This window comes from Tinamus guttatus, unplaced genomic scaffold (assembly GCF_059628265.1).
Source record: "Tinamus guttatus ecotype Peru unplaced genomic scaffold, ASM5962826v1 Tinamus_guttatus_pri_ptg000307l, whole genome shotgun sequence".
Taxonomy (NCBI): domain Eukaryota; kingdom Metazoa; phylum Chordata; class Aves; order Tinamiformes; family Tinamidae; genus Tinamus; species Tinamus guttatus.
This window is the reverse complement of record NW_028288841.1, coordinates 5,903,630-5,917,436: the sequence shown is the minus strand read 5'-3', so window position 1 is coordinate 5,917,436 and position 13,807 is coordinate 5,903,630. Positions and strand designations below refer to the sequence as shown.

At 45.7% G+C, this 13,807-nt stretch overlaps 1 protein-coding gene across 1 annotated transcript in view; it reads left to right on the top strand.

Moving 5' to 3' along the window:
- The window catches only part of FRMD4B (FERM domain containing 4B), a 73,968-nt gene that overhangs the window by 55,952 nt on the left and 4,209 nt on the right, over window positions 1-13,807 (top strand). The window contains exons 12-20 of the mRNA XM_088528306.1: window positions 3,245-3,321; window positions 3,742-3,880; window positions 4,412-4,553; window positions 5,416-5,549; window positions 5,637-5,756; window positions 6,971-7,199; window positions 10,454-10,510; window positions 11,819-11,966; window positions 13,137-13,262. Coding sequence (XP_088384432.1) covers window positions 3,245-3,321; window positions 3,742-3,880; window positions 4,412-4,553; window positions 5,416-5,549; window positions 5,637-5,756; window positions 6,971-7,199; window positions 10,454-10,510; window positions 11,819-11,966; window positions 13,137-13,262 — 1,172 coding nt within the window. The remainder of the gene's footprint in view (window positions 1-3,244; window positions 3,322-3,741; window positions 3,881-4,411; window positions 4,554-5,415; window positions 5,550-5,636; window positions 5,757-6,970; window positions 7,200-10,453; window positions 10,511-11,818; window positions 11,967-13,136; window positions 13,263-13,807) is intronic.

Here is a 13,807-nt window from a genome sequence, read left to right as displayed (position 1 = left end):
CGGGGCCGGGACACAAAGACCGCATTGTCCCCTCTGCGCCACACGCATCCCGAAAGCAGCTCAGCGCCGCGCGGCCCGCATGCGCCGGCACCCCCGGGAAGGGCAACCGTCTGCAGGCAGATCGCTCACTCTGCGACCGGCTTTGCTTTTCTCACACTGCATTGTCCTTCTGCGGCGACTCCCTGGTGACAAACGAACTATAACGTCTGAAAAGGAAAAAAATAATCTCGCTGTGGTATTGTTTCAAATCTACAAGAAATTTCAGCTCCGATGCTGGTCGCCCTGAATACGTTCTGTTCTCAGAAATGTTTTTGTTAGAGCACGCTCATTTTGAAATGGATATTTATATCTTTTAATTCAGCGGACTCCGTCTAAATGCAGATGCTGGAAGTTTCCCTTGCAGAACATTTTCTTAATGTAAATTTTCTGTCTTGCCTCGCTGAATTGTTCCGAGCACAATAGCATTTGGACGGGGCTCTCAGCAGGCTGATCTAATTATGCAAAGATTTCTTTTACTGTGTTTATTTCTCACCGAGTAGAAGCCAGTGATTTAGGCTTACGATACTAGGCTCGCATAATTAGTTAAAGTAAACACAGAGCTGCTACAAGCTGCTCTGAAATTCAGCTCCTTCCAGATGTGCAGAAAGTTGTTTGAACATCCCTTGTCTGGGGACAAAAATAAGGGCCACGTTTCATGGCAATTTGGTTGTTCGTTGCTGCGGTATCTCTGCACTTATTGATGACTACACTAGTGAGAACCTGGCAAGGAAGGACCGTAACGCGTTACGAAGATGATGTGATGCAAGAAGAGGGCTTTTCTTTTTTAGACTGCTGGTCCCAGTGAGTCACAGGGCTTTGGTTGCAGGTTCTGCCCTTGCAGGGTCCTCCAAGAAACCTGATGTTCCCAGCCTGATGTTTTACGGAGCTAGAGCAGGATGGCAGCAGAAACACGGGGAACCTGGACGTGACGCACTGGAAAGCTGCGGCAGGGTGCTGGAAACCTGCTTAATGCGTGGAGGTGCCTGATTAATGACACATAATCAGCCAGCTTTGCACCTCTGCCTTTTCCAAGAAAAACAGGGAGCAAACCTTGACCAGGCCAAATTCTGTGTAGGGTCGGACATGTGCTGAATGGGGAGTCTTTCATGAACATTTAAGGATCTGACAATCTAAATGGATGGGAAGTCTATTAAGAAAACATTCATTAGCTCAGGTGCACCTAATCATCTGGGTGAAGAGAACATATATATTGCAAAACTTCCTCAAAACCTGCTAATTATTCCTAATTGCACATCCTGCCCTCAAAAACCAGTTCTAAGTTTCCAGATTCTTTTTACAGCTCTTTTGTCATTTGCTACATGTGTAATGTTGGTGCAATTGAAATGAAGAATGATTTAGAACGTGTCTATGCAGAGTTAGCCAGGCTTGAGGGAGTAGGAAAGCTCTGCCTGTAAACACTCACAATTTTGTGAGTAAACTGCCTGTAAACACTCACAATTTTCCGAGTGTCTCCCTTTGACCACAATTGAGAAAATATTGCTTGAAGGAGTTTATAGAACTTCAATTCATTTACTGTGATTTTTAAATTTATTATATTTTTCCCCGTGTTTATACTAGGGAGGCCTCTTTTCTACTTGCAGAGGAAAACCCAGAGATGTTAGGCAGAAACTCATTAACGCTTGTGGTGGTGGTGATTTCTGACTGTGTCCGTATGAACATTGCCTGTGTACGGCTTATTCCGAAACTGCTCAGTCATCCGTCTTCAGGGAGAAAAGTAACTGCAGGCAGGTGTTACTCCCGCCTGCAGGAAGCCTTTGCCAGATGAGCCGATTCCCAAGAGCTTAGCTGGGAAAACCTGCCGCGCTTCCGAGGCCCCGGAGCCTCTCCTGCCTGCCCGTTGGAGAGTGTTGCTGTTTTTTCTCTTTTTTTCCCGATTTTTTCTTTTTTTTTTTCCCTGTCGTTCCTGGGTTTCCTCCCTCTGGGGAGAGGGTGGAACGGGGAGGCGTCGCTGCGGCAGCGCGGGTGATGTCAGACGGGTGTCAGCGGCGGGAGGCGAAACCGGAGCCGGGGCCGGGCGCCGTCCATGGGAGCCGGAGGCGGGAAGCGGCCGCGGGATCCGGCTGCGGGAGCCGGCCACGGGAGCCATGGGGGGCAGGTCGCCCTTTCCGTCCTTGGCGCCGCCGCTCCTGCGCCTTCGCCTCGGGAATTAGGAAGCCAGTGAAGGGAAGGACGGGGCGCTTTGCAGGCAGGTAAGTCTCCGTGCTGTAAAGATGAATATTGGAAAAGCGATAGAGGCGAGTTGGGGCAGAAAGGGGAGACATCAGGATCCGGACCAGGATCAGGGTCTGCGTGAGGGGCTGCCAGGTGTGGAAGTTCCCCTGGCTACATGACTTGAGTCCGCCCCAAAGGGCGCTCAGGGAAGCGGTCTGGGCAGGCAAGTCACTTCTAGCATTCAATACTTTCAATGCAAACTGAAGTTTACTTAAGCAGCACAGTTAAACAAGCCTCCATGGTCTATTTTTTTCTTTTTTCTTTTTCAATTACTTGCTGGTTTAGTTGTTTTAGGTAAATGGCATTTCTTGTAGAGCAGCATCTAATCCTAAATTCCTGCGCTGGAAAGGGAAGGTCTGTCTAACCAGCAGGAAAGGTCATGGAAAGAGCAGTGCTGGATTTTTTTTTTTCCCACGTACATATGAACTGGGTTATGTTTTATTTATGAGCCACTCAAAGAGCGTTTTGAGCACAGCTTGGTGTAACTCACAGTTTTAGGGAACTTGAGGTTCCCCGCGCGCAACCCGTTCGGTGGCCCCGAGCTCTGTCCTGCCGGGAAAAAATGGGATTTTCACGGAACTGCTGCGGGGCGTCGCTGCCGCAGGCTCGTTTCCTCAACTGCATTTAGTGAGTGCCAAGAGGACTTCGGTCCTGCTCCCAAGCAGATATATGAGATACAAACATCTAGGAGTGAAATTAAATGTCCTGTTGATGGGGGCAGATGTTTTCACAGGCAAAATCCACTATTCGCAACGCGTTGCCTGCAGGAGTGGGGATTTGCTTGAGGAGTAGCTAATGTGGTTATGTTTATATGCTTGTTTTTATTGATCTTTGGGTTGTTGTCACTGAGGAGCCTCTGCCATAGCTGCAGATTTAGAGGAACTGCAATTTGCCCAGATTGTGTAACCTGGGGGAGATAAGCTGGTGATTTGTGGAGTGACAACATTTTGTTTCTCCCCTCTGATTCTCCTAGCTATTCCAATGGAAGCAATTGGAAAATCTCTATTTCCGTGAAAAGAAATTTGCTGTGGAAGTGCACGATCCCCGCAGGTAAGACCAGTGGGGTAAGACCAGTCCCGCAGACCGGGATTAGTCATTTCAGGTTAGCTCACGGAGAAGGGAGGTTTCCTCATTGCTCCGGGTCTGACGTAGATCCGGGAGGTCGCTCTTGCTCCGGGACACGGAGCCTCTCCTGCCTCCAGCGGGGCCGGGGCAGGGCTGTGGGTGCTGGATTCGGGGATACTGCTCAGGGAGATGACAGCCCTAAGGAGCAGCGGGGAGGTGACGTTCCGAGAGCCCCGGGGAGGAGAGGCAGGAGCACCGGCTGGTGGGCAGGAGTAAAGAGCTTTTCCTTGAGTTTCCAGATCTCTAAAATACAGGCAGAGAGCCCTGCCTGGCTAGGAGAAAGGTATTTGGGACTTGAGACTTCAAAGGCACATCGTGAGATTGCATTTCTCGCCACCTCTTTAGAATTTCAGTGTCAAGAAGGACCTTTGGACAGAGCGGACTGGTAGTGCAAACCTGGTACGCAAACACTTCCCTGATCAAATCCATCTGGGTAATGGCAATCAGTCAACACCAGTTTTACTTGGACAGAAAACAAAGCAAAGTAAGTTATATTTTTACTGTAGGCATAAGTCTCAGCACATTTCCTATGTATCGTCCGGTGTACCTTGCTCCAGAAGTAAACTAGTCTCAAGAGAGAAAATACAAATTGCTTTTTTTTTTTCTCTCAGCTTTTTGAGCAGTCTATTAGCTACAGTATTTGTTATTCGATTCTTTTTAGCCTGCCTCCAATTAAGTGGCATGGAAATGTAATCACAGAAAAGGGAATTCCCATGTTGCAGTGTTTAATCTGCTTTTACTTTTGTCTCTTTCTCATTTGAATTTTGAACACAGTGTGAATAAGGAGGAGATTTTGAGTTTGGGGATGATTCAGGCTGTGGAGGCGGGAGCGGGACGAGGAAGGAATGTCAGAGCAGTGAAGTGCACAGTAAGCTGCTGTGCCATGGGGTTGCTTTAGCCCTTAATTTACTGGGAGATGAGGTGTGAAATGTCATCTCTGTGACCCTGTGGTCTGAAGCTAATTAGAGGTAACTTGATGATGATGGATTTATTTATTTATTTTTAACTCCTTCAGGCAAAAATTCCTTCAGCCAGAAGTCTGGATGATATCGCCATGGATCTGACAGAGATGGGAACACCAAAAGTTTCAAAACTAGTAACTATGGAGGCCAAAAACCAGCTTATTATGGCCAGCAACGGCAGTTTAATCTCATCAGGTAATATTACATGTAAATGCAAGGTAGTGAACTGTCAGTACAGCAGGGCTTGTGTGTGTTAAAGGGGAAAACAAGGCCAGCTGACCATAAATTCCGCGTTATATGTGACAGCTTGACTTAGTTACATACCTGAAATAATAATAACAGTTATATAACTGCTGATACCCCTCCCTCCCATCTCCCCAAAGCCTAAATAAGGAGGTGAAATGATATTAAAGACAGGCATCCGTATACTTTTGATCCATGATTAATTTGATACCAATTTATGGAATCATCAATCCTTGAATTAAGTTCAAGTCTCATCAAAGTCCAAGGGAAATCTGATGCTAGCTGACTTTAACCTCCTGTGCTAGGCATTGAATTGCCCTGAGCTCCCTAAGTAACGGGCAGAGAAGGAGAAATGCTTCCAAATAAAATTCAGATCTGGAGGGGACTTTAGATCTCTACCTTGACTATGAAGGAAGCCTAGGAGAAAATAAAAGCTTAGCTTGCCACATAGACATGGCTATAGTTAAGTGAGGAGCCTCTGTGTCTGCATGGAATGCAAAATCAAAGCTATTAGTTCATATATATGAAGATCATCATGCCTAATGATTTGCTTTATATTCTGTATAATGGGTTTTGAGGTCTTATGCTTGAGATTTAAGTGCCTGTTTTTATTCCCAGGGTATTGAATAAGTGCAGTCTTTATAAAACCTTGCTTGCTGGATGGCACAGGAGTTGGATGGTGCATTTTGAATGACATGCAGTTTTGTTACGTTAGACTCCTTTGGAAAAATAGCCTACCTGGCCAGTTCTTCCTTGCAAGAAGAAACAAAATGACTTTTACCTGCAAATTGTCTAATAACAGTGTATTTTGCAGGTTCTCAGGATTCAGAGGTCAGTGAAGAACAAAAGAAGGAGAAAATTATGGAACTAAAGAAGAAAGAAAAACTCCTTCAAGAAAAGCTGCTTGAGAAAGTTGAGGAGCTGAAGAAAATTTGCCTGCGAGAGGCGGTAAGACCTGCACCGTGCGCTATGGTGGAGGTGGGTTAGAGCCCTTCTCCTTCCAGACCATCACCTAGAGCCTGGTCTATTCCCCAGGAGCTGACAGGCAAGATGCCAAAGGAGTATCCTCTGAGTGCTGGAGAGGAGCCTCCCCAGGTCAGGAGACGTATGGGCACTGCATTCAAACTGGATGACAACCTGCTCCCTAGCGAAGAGGTGGGTACTGCACTTGATGTTTTCTTTCATTGAAGGTGGGGTAGCCAGACCCATGACCAAAGCCACTTCTAAATAAACTCTTTCCTGATTGTTTGGATCTCTGATTTTATCTAAGAGGCAGCTAGGACAGTCGCATGCATACGCAGGGAAACGTAGAGTACCATCCTTCGTTCAGCTGTGCTCTCTTTGAATACACCAGGAAGATGACTGTATCAAAAAGCCCAAATATCCCTCCACTTGACCCCTTGATTTGACTCTGCCACTCGAGTGTTAATGGAAATTTTGCTGCTAATTAGAGAAAGGCAGGTTTATAATGCAGTTTGGCAACATAGGGCTTATGAGCTTGTTTTTCTTCTAAAATGCTGATTTGTGGAGTGTTGAGGTCGTGCTTGATCCAAGTATGTGGCCTGGGTGTGCTGTTCCCTTACAAAACCATCTCTCCATGAGCACAGGAGATAACTCCACGTGACGGTAGGAGGAGATTTATCTCTGGTTAATTCAAGTTCCACCTAAGTAAAAGCTCTCTTGCTCAAGAAGCTAATGGGATGTTCTCTGGCAGGGACTGGCTCAGGAGATAGGCTAATTCAGACATATGCAGTGTCTGGACACATCCCATTCCCTCTCATTCCTTAGGAGATCTGTTCACTAGCTCTGTTATCCAAGTGTTAAGTAAGTGGCAGGCTGTCTTCTACCAGAACTCACTGCAGCAACTGCTAAATGCTCCTGAAAACAATCCTACTGACAAGACATGAGTGCATTGCTTATCACCTCTGCAGTGCCTTTTATTTGAGCAACTCAAAACTGTTTACAAACAATTAAAGTCCAGCTCCCTGTTATGTAACTATGATGATTTCAATTTTCATTTTATTTTTGGAAAGTAAAGAAAGATTTCCAACAGACATTTTCAGACTTTGACTTGGAGCAGGTTTAGCAGCCTGCCACGTGTCTTGTTTAACAGATGGACCTAAGCTGGAATTTAGATGTCTAACTTATGTCACACAGCTCAAGAGCTTTGGACATTTCTCAGAAGATCTCATAATAATGTGGGTGTTGTAGAAATGAGACCTAAGGATTTCATATCATGATCTGAGTTTGTGTATAAACTTTGGAATTTCTAAAGATTTCATTTCCTTATCACAGAGATAAGTCTTTCAATGACCTTAGATTATTTCTACCTTCAGTACAAGCAAGTAACTGATCTCATGAATTTGCAGGATCCCGCTCTGCAGGAATTGGAGAGCAATTTCATCATACAGCAAAAGTTGGTGGAAGCTGCAAAGAAACTTGCCAGTGAGCCAGACCTGTGCAAAAATGTAAAGAAGAAAAGAAAGCAAGAATATGCTGATGCTGTAAAAAAGCTCCAAGAGATAGAAAATTCCATAAATGAATATAGAATCAAGTGTGGCAAGAAACCAACCCAGAAATCAACTTTTACTCTGCCAGGTAAACAAGAGAATTCCCCATACTCAGTTGAAAAAAAGAACAAAAAAAGAAAGTTATTTGGTTCACTTACAAGTTTTGTTTATACCTCCTCTATATGATTTTTATCTCTTCTGTGGCAGTTAAATAAGAAAAAGGTGCAATTGCTGCATCTGACACAAGAAGTGCACTGTTTATAGGCTGTGGGCAGAATAGTCTAGAGCTTTAGAAACAAGTGCAGACATGTTGCAGCATCAGGTGCTGGCCAAAGAATGCCACACATAGAAAGATTGGCAGCAGCATCTCAGTCGAAACTGGTGTGGTATCTTAATTCCTAGCGTATTGAATGTGATTGTATTCCTAGCCTGTCACATGCAAGAGCTTTCCTTCCACAATGCTGCAGTCCAAACAAAAGTAGAATGCATGAGTTTTTCTATAAGATCAAGGAAATAAGGATCAAAGACTTTTTCGTGATTGGAAATTACTTATTTCCAAGAAGACATTAGAAAAGGTCAAGACATGAGGAATGCAAACTGTGGCATACAGATTTTTTGCTATATGTTTTTGCCGGTGATGATTGCAATGAAAAGAGCCTGGGCCTTCCATTCTGAAAAAGTGCTTTTCCCGAGGGAAGTGTGACTGTTTCTTCATAGGATAAAGCCCAGAAACTTGCTAGTATCCAAACTGAGTGAAGGAATTTGGGAATAGTAAAAATCCACAGGTGTTGCATGCTCTCCTAGTTTCTGTTGAGCTTAATGGTTTCAGAACATGTTTTACTTTCCCCACTCAGGGAAAATATATATGGATAATTGTTAACTGATTTCTTTTTGCATCCTCCGGCCTAGAGGAAATGCTCTTCCATGAGGTGGTTGGAGGGGTTTTCCTGGGAACTGCCAAGTGGGAAAGAAGATGCAAGATTTTTCTGCAGTGTTTACTGACACCGTCTCAGTGACCCTTGTGGGATGGAGCATTTGTTCTACCTCTTGGGCTTTGAGCTGAGAGCTCTTGCCGATATTTTCTGTGCACGATCTGTGTATCTGTTGGGAAACCCGTGTCCACTTCCCTTTCAGCATTGGGTTTGACTTCTCATCAAGCATAAAATGCAGCGACACGGGACTATCCACTGTCACAAAGTGCTTATTCTAAACCATTGATAATTGCTCTTTAACGTGGCCTAGCTAGCTGCTGATTGACAGAGATGAGGAAAACAAATGTGTTTCCAGCCTCTTGCTCACCAATCCAGGCATTAGTCGTGGGAGTGCCTGCAGTCCCTAGGCTGTGCAGCAACAGCACAGGAAGTTACTGAAGGACAATAAGTAGTAAGAACCCGTGAGACACGGTCTGTACAATCTGTTTGCACAGAGGTTTTTGTGCCATTGTGCAAAACAAGGAACTTGGGAGTTGGGTTTGCAATCGTCAGTCCTTGTGCAAGTACCACTTGGCCCATCAGTTTGCACCATCTGATTCATGACATCCTTGTTTGCTTTCTGAGAAGGGTGCAGAGCCAGGAGGTGCTGGGCTCTGTGTCTCAGGAGGGTCTCTGGCTGTTGGTAAGGCCTGCAAGGGAGCGTATATTTAGCTGCATTCCCTTCCACCTTCCGACTCCTGTATATTTGTTAATACATCCCAAAGCAGAGCTGTCACCTGCTTTGACAACTGCTTTTCCTTGTAGTCCTTTGACCAGAGCTGCCTGTGCTCACAGGCTTGGGGAGGAGGGTTTCAGAAAGCTGAGCAGTGGGGAGGCAGCTGCAGCTGTGAACTTGGGCAATGGCTTGTTGGAAATGACATGTGAAATAGTAACACTGATTTATCAAGCTATGGCTGTTTCCATCCCAGCCCTCGGGGCATGGGAGATGAAGCACACACTGGGCTCTCTCCTGCTTTCCATATTCCTCTCCTGCTTTGCCTCGTATCCTCTGCACCTCAAAGGCTTTCTTTGCCAATCGCGCAATGGAAATTGCACAGATTTAGCATTTCAGTTTGGAGCACCCATGCAGGGCAGAGCCCCTGTGAATCCATCAGTGTAGCTGTAGGCTGGGGTGTTTTATTCTTTTCTATTTAGGTAGTTTTCTTCTTCCCTGGAAGAACATGGAGGGAACATGGAGAACAGTAAGACCAGTTCCATATTCTTCCATCACTTGATCAAATTCAGGTGAATAAGCTCCCCAGAAACTTCTTTCCCCCAGTGTCAGGCTGCAAGTGGAGCTGCAGCCCATCGTGCATGGTCTGACAGGCGCCCCTGGGGCAGGGGCCAGCCGTGGTGTTACCTTCTTCTTGAAGAACTTCTTTATTTGACGAATTCTTGTAACCAGAACTTTCCTTGCAAAAAAGCACCACAGCAAGGAGCAGCAGTGTGTTGTGCATGTGCATCATGACTGAGGGAAAATCAAGCGGCGGCGGCTGCCACTCTCTTTGGTAGCTTTTCTCTCTCATAGGTGGAAGTTCCTATAGACTTTTTATCCCATCAGCTTCTTGCTAGTAACTGCCTAGAAGATTTTGCTCCAGGTAAATTCCCTCTAACTGTGGCATTCCTGTTTGTCACCAGCCTCGTTTCTCTTCCTCTGGTCTTCCAAACCTTTGCAAGGACAGGTCATTCCTGAGCATAAGTGGTAACTTTCAATGTCAAGGTGAAAGGACAGACACTTACAAAAAGCCCTACAAATAAATATAAAAGAAAGGGAAAAAAATTCAATATCTATCTAACAGATACCACTGTCTGTGTTGCTGGAGTTTGGAATAACTTGATTGAAATCAGTGGAATTATTCCAGATTTATATTAATTTAGTTGAAACAGAATTTGTATGCTGATAAAACATACAAAAAAAAAAAGAAAAAAAGAAAAAAGAGTTTATTGCCAAATTTCAAAAGGCATTTAGTACCTACCTGGTGGGATTTCAGGCCTACCTGAGGAGGTTAGATGCAGCCAAGATCCGCCTGTCTGCATAGGCTCCTAATTCCTACTGAAGCACGCAAACTCCCTGTGAGATCTCTTGGAAGTTGGGTGGAAAACACCTTTGGGAATATTGGCCTCACTCCCAGTGCAGCTGAAAAGCCTCCTTTGATGGTGGAGGCAGCTTTGATATGCAGGTAGCCTGCTGAGCTGCCGCGGAAACAAACAGGCCCCACAGCGCTGCCCAGCAGGCTGGCCAGGGCCACAGCATTCAGCTTGGGGCATTTCGAGTATCTGCTGTCTCTAAGTTTTAGAAAATAAACTCTGTGTGATATTTGGGAGTTAGTGATGAGTCTTCTATGTTTAAAGCCTTTGTTTTCTTTTGCAGATGATATAATTCCATCTGAAAGCAGCTCCTTGTCTGATACAACAACCTACGATGAGGGTATGTTCGTTATCCTTTTCGTTTTATGGAGTGCATCTGTGCAGATGTATTATTTTGAGTTAATATCCTTTAGCCTTTTGGTGTGTCTTTCGTGACTAATTGTTTTATAGCAGAGAGGAAAAAAAAAAGAGAGAGCTTAGATACAAACCTGTCTTTGTAATGGGTTAGTTATTGAAAGCTTCTGCTTCATCAGCTGATTTGGGCCTTCTTCAGAGGAGATGGATAGCTTTAATGTGATTAACTTGAGATGAGCACACTGAGCCTTTGCGAGTAGTTTGTCTCTGGTACCTGAGCAGAGGTAAATAAAGGGCTGGAGAGTTACAAGATGACAGGAAATGCCTGACCCATCTGTCCTCGCTCTTACTAAAACTTATAAAAATGAGGATACGCAGAGACATTCATGATGTGTTTGCATTCGTCTGTTCCCCAGTGAGCTGCGTCTTGCCTGGGTCGGTGTTTGCTCCGCTTACTCATGTCGCACACCCACGGGCACACACACGCACGCCCTGTTCTTCAAGGTGGAAAGGACTTGGCTTGCCTCTCCCTTCACTGGCTAATCATCATTTGGGGACAAACATTAACTAAATTATTACTCACTTTTCAGTTAGGGCCTGATTCTGATCTTGCTTTGTCCCAGTTTTAGACTTGTATAAACCGTCTGACCCTTTAAAATGGAGATAGAGCTGTTTTTCACTGGTGCAAGTAGAAATGCCAGGGCTTTGCCTTGTGAACACATTCTCTGTGGTGCTTGGCCTGCATTATTTGTATTTGCTGGAGTTTCCTGTCGACTTTGATAGGATCTGGATTGTGCCCTAAGCAAAGTTAGAACAAGGATTAAACCGACCACTTCACTGTTGCTTTCAGCCAAATTTGTCTGTCAGAGTCTTTGCTTATAAGCAAAGGTTGTATTTCAGAACTGATTCTTAAAATGTCATTTTCAACTGAAGTGCTGCACGGTGAGGGAAGGGAATTGGCTTTTGCAGAAGCTGCCTGTGCCTGCTCAGCTCTGGGAGGGATGGAGCTGCAAACAGGTGCTTTCCCAAGGAAGTTCCGCTTGGTGATCTGGCAAAGCTCCGAGCAGAAATCTCTGCAGCAGTTAATCCTGCTCAAATCTGCGTGAGCCTCCACGATGCCGCTTCTGCTTGGAGGAGATCTTGGCGCAGGCATCTCAGGAGAACCTCTCTGGAGTCAGAGCTTTTGTCCTTCTCTTCACAGTGCAGCACATTTCTGCTCAGAGGCCATGGGTTTGCACACAGGGGCAAAAATGGGTAAGACTTTGCTAACAAAATACATGTTCCTTTCTAACAGGCAGTGAATCTCTTTCTGTGCCAGCACAAAGAAGCAGCTCTGCACAGCTCTCCCCAAGGCTCCCTCCACCCAAGTCCCTCGGGGTGGAGAGAATTCATCTCAGAAAATCATCCATAAATGAGCAGCTCTTCGAAACCAGACACACCAGGTACCGTATGTCTTAGTGTCCCTGTGCTCTCTGCACAGTTGGCATGAGCTTGGCTTTGTCCATGTCCAGCATTGTGACGAGTGCTCCAGAGGAGCCTGCTGCCTTTGCACTCCTCTCTGAGAAAGAATTTTGTGGAAGTGGCTCAGTTTTCTCCTTAGGATTACAGCTGATACAGGAGCACAGGTAGACTTTGGGTCTCTGTGAAAGCAGAGTAGTGTAGGCTGTGTGAAGAAGTGTGGGATAAGTGAGAAATTTAGTATCAAGGGTTGCCTTTAAAGAATTACTCATGGTACTGGTACTTGAACCCTTTCCCTGCATTTTTGTGGTTTGTTTTCAGTATTAATTAAACAGCCTGTAATTTTCCTGGTGACTTTAATTGCTTTAGGTAACACTGAACCATATCCATCCCTGCTGATTGCATCACTACTCCAGTGGGTGCATTGTCAAAGCAGACAGAATTCACATAAGCCTGGACGGCAATTTCTCCGTGTCAGAATAGAGTTACTGGGGTTTGGCCAACTGCCCTCATTAGCACCAGCTGCAGTAAGTGGCTGAAGTGCCTGGTAACCCACAGGACAGGACTTTTCCTGTGCTCAAAGAGCAGTTCTGGAGAGCATGTGGTTAGCAGAAGATCTACTGAAGAATGAACATATCATATGGGCCTGATTTAGTGCTAGTTGTTCTCAGTGTAAAGATTCCTGCTGATCTCAGTGTCTCTTGAAATGTATCTTTCATGAAGTGCAAGATCAGGCCTTTGAAGGCAGGCTTAAAAAGTATTGACATTTTGGGCAATGTCATGGGCCTTTGCATTTTTCTCAGCAGTCCCTCAAGATAATCCTCGGCATTCAGCCCAGAAATTGAATTATAGTTCAATTATATATTATCTGTGGTTTATTTTTGAATTGTGTCTGTTACCTTTTCTGACTCTTCCACTTCATCCTTTAGCCTACAGATCAGGCTGTGAGGACCTTTTCTGCTCTGCCATCCTCTTGAACTACCAGAAGGGTTAATTTCTTCTTGTTTCAAAAATACCGTGGTTTACATGGGCAGTGTATTCAGTTCCTCTTTCCCCGTCTGTTTCTGCCTTTGGTTTTTGTGTCTTTCTCGAGGCCTGGGGTGGTGTCCGTGTGCGCTGCGTTAACCCCGCGGGTGTCCCCGCTCTCCCCGCAGGGACCCGCTCTCGACTCACAGCAGCCCCTACCGCGCGCTGGAGCGGCCGCCGCAGGCGCCCGGCGGCAGGAGCATGCCCAGCACCCCCGTGCTCACCCGCAACGCCTACAGCAGCAGCCACCTGCAGTAAGGACGCTTGGGTTGGGGCCCCGTGTCCGCCTTGGGCTGCCAAACAACAAAAATGAAGGGTGTGGGGAGGAGGAGGAGGGGTCCTGTGCTGTGCATCTCCGTGTAGCAGGGTCAGCCTCTCAAAAGCTCTGCCTGGGATATCTGAAGCACAGGGTAATGTCAATCAGCCACTGTCTGCTGGCACAGTCTTGCACCAGCTTTGTGACAGGCAAGGGAGAGCATGTGCACAAGTCCAAACACCATCAGTGGTCTCTGTCCCCACTCCACCCTCCCCGCTTCTACAAAAATAACCCCAAAACTTGCTCACGAGATGACCAGCATCTTCTATGGATGAAGTTCCTATAAGGCCTCTGAAAAATAAGAGGAGAGATAGAGGAGATCCAAGTCAGTCCCCATACTTATTCGGATACGTACAAGTTCAACTGCCTTATCAGGCAGTCAAGAATCCATCCAGGGGAGGAAAGCTGCTATAGATGTTATAATATTATAAAGGGCTCACGCTTTACTTAGTTGGAGTAATCCAACCATGAGACACAGAGCCA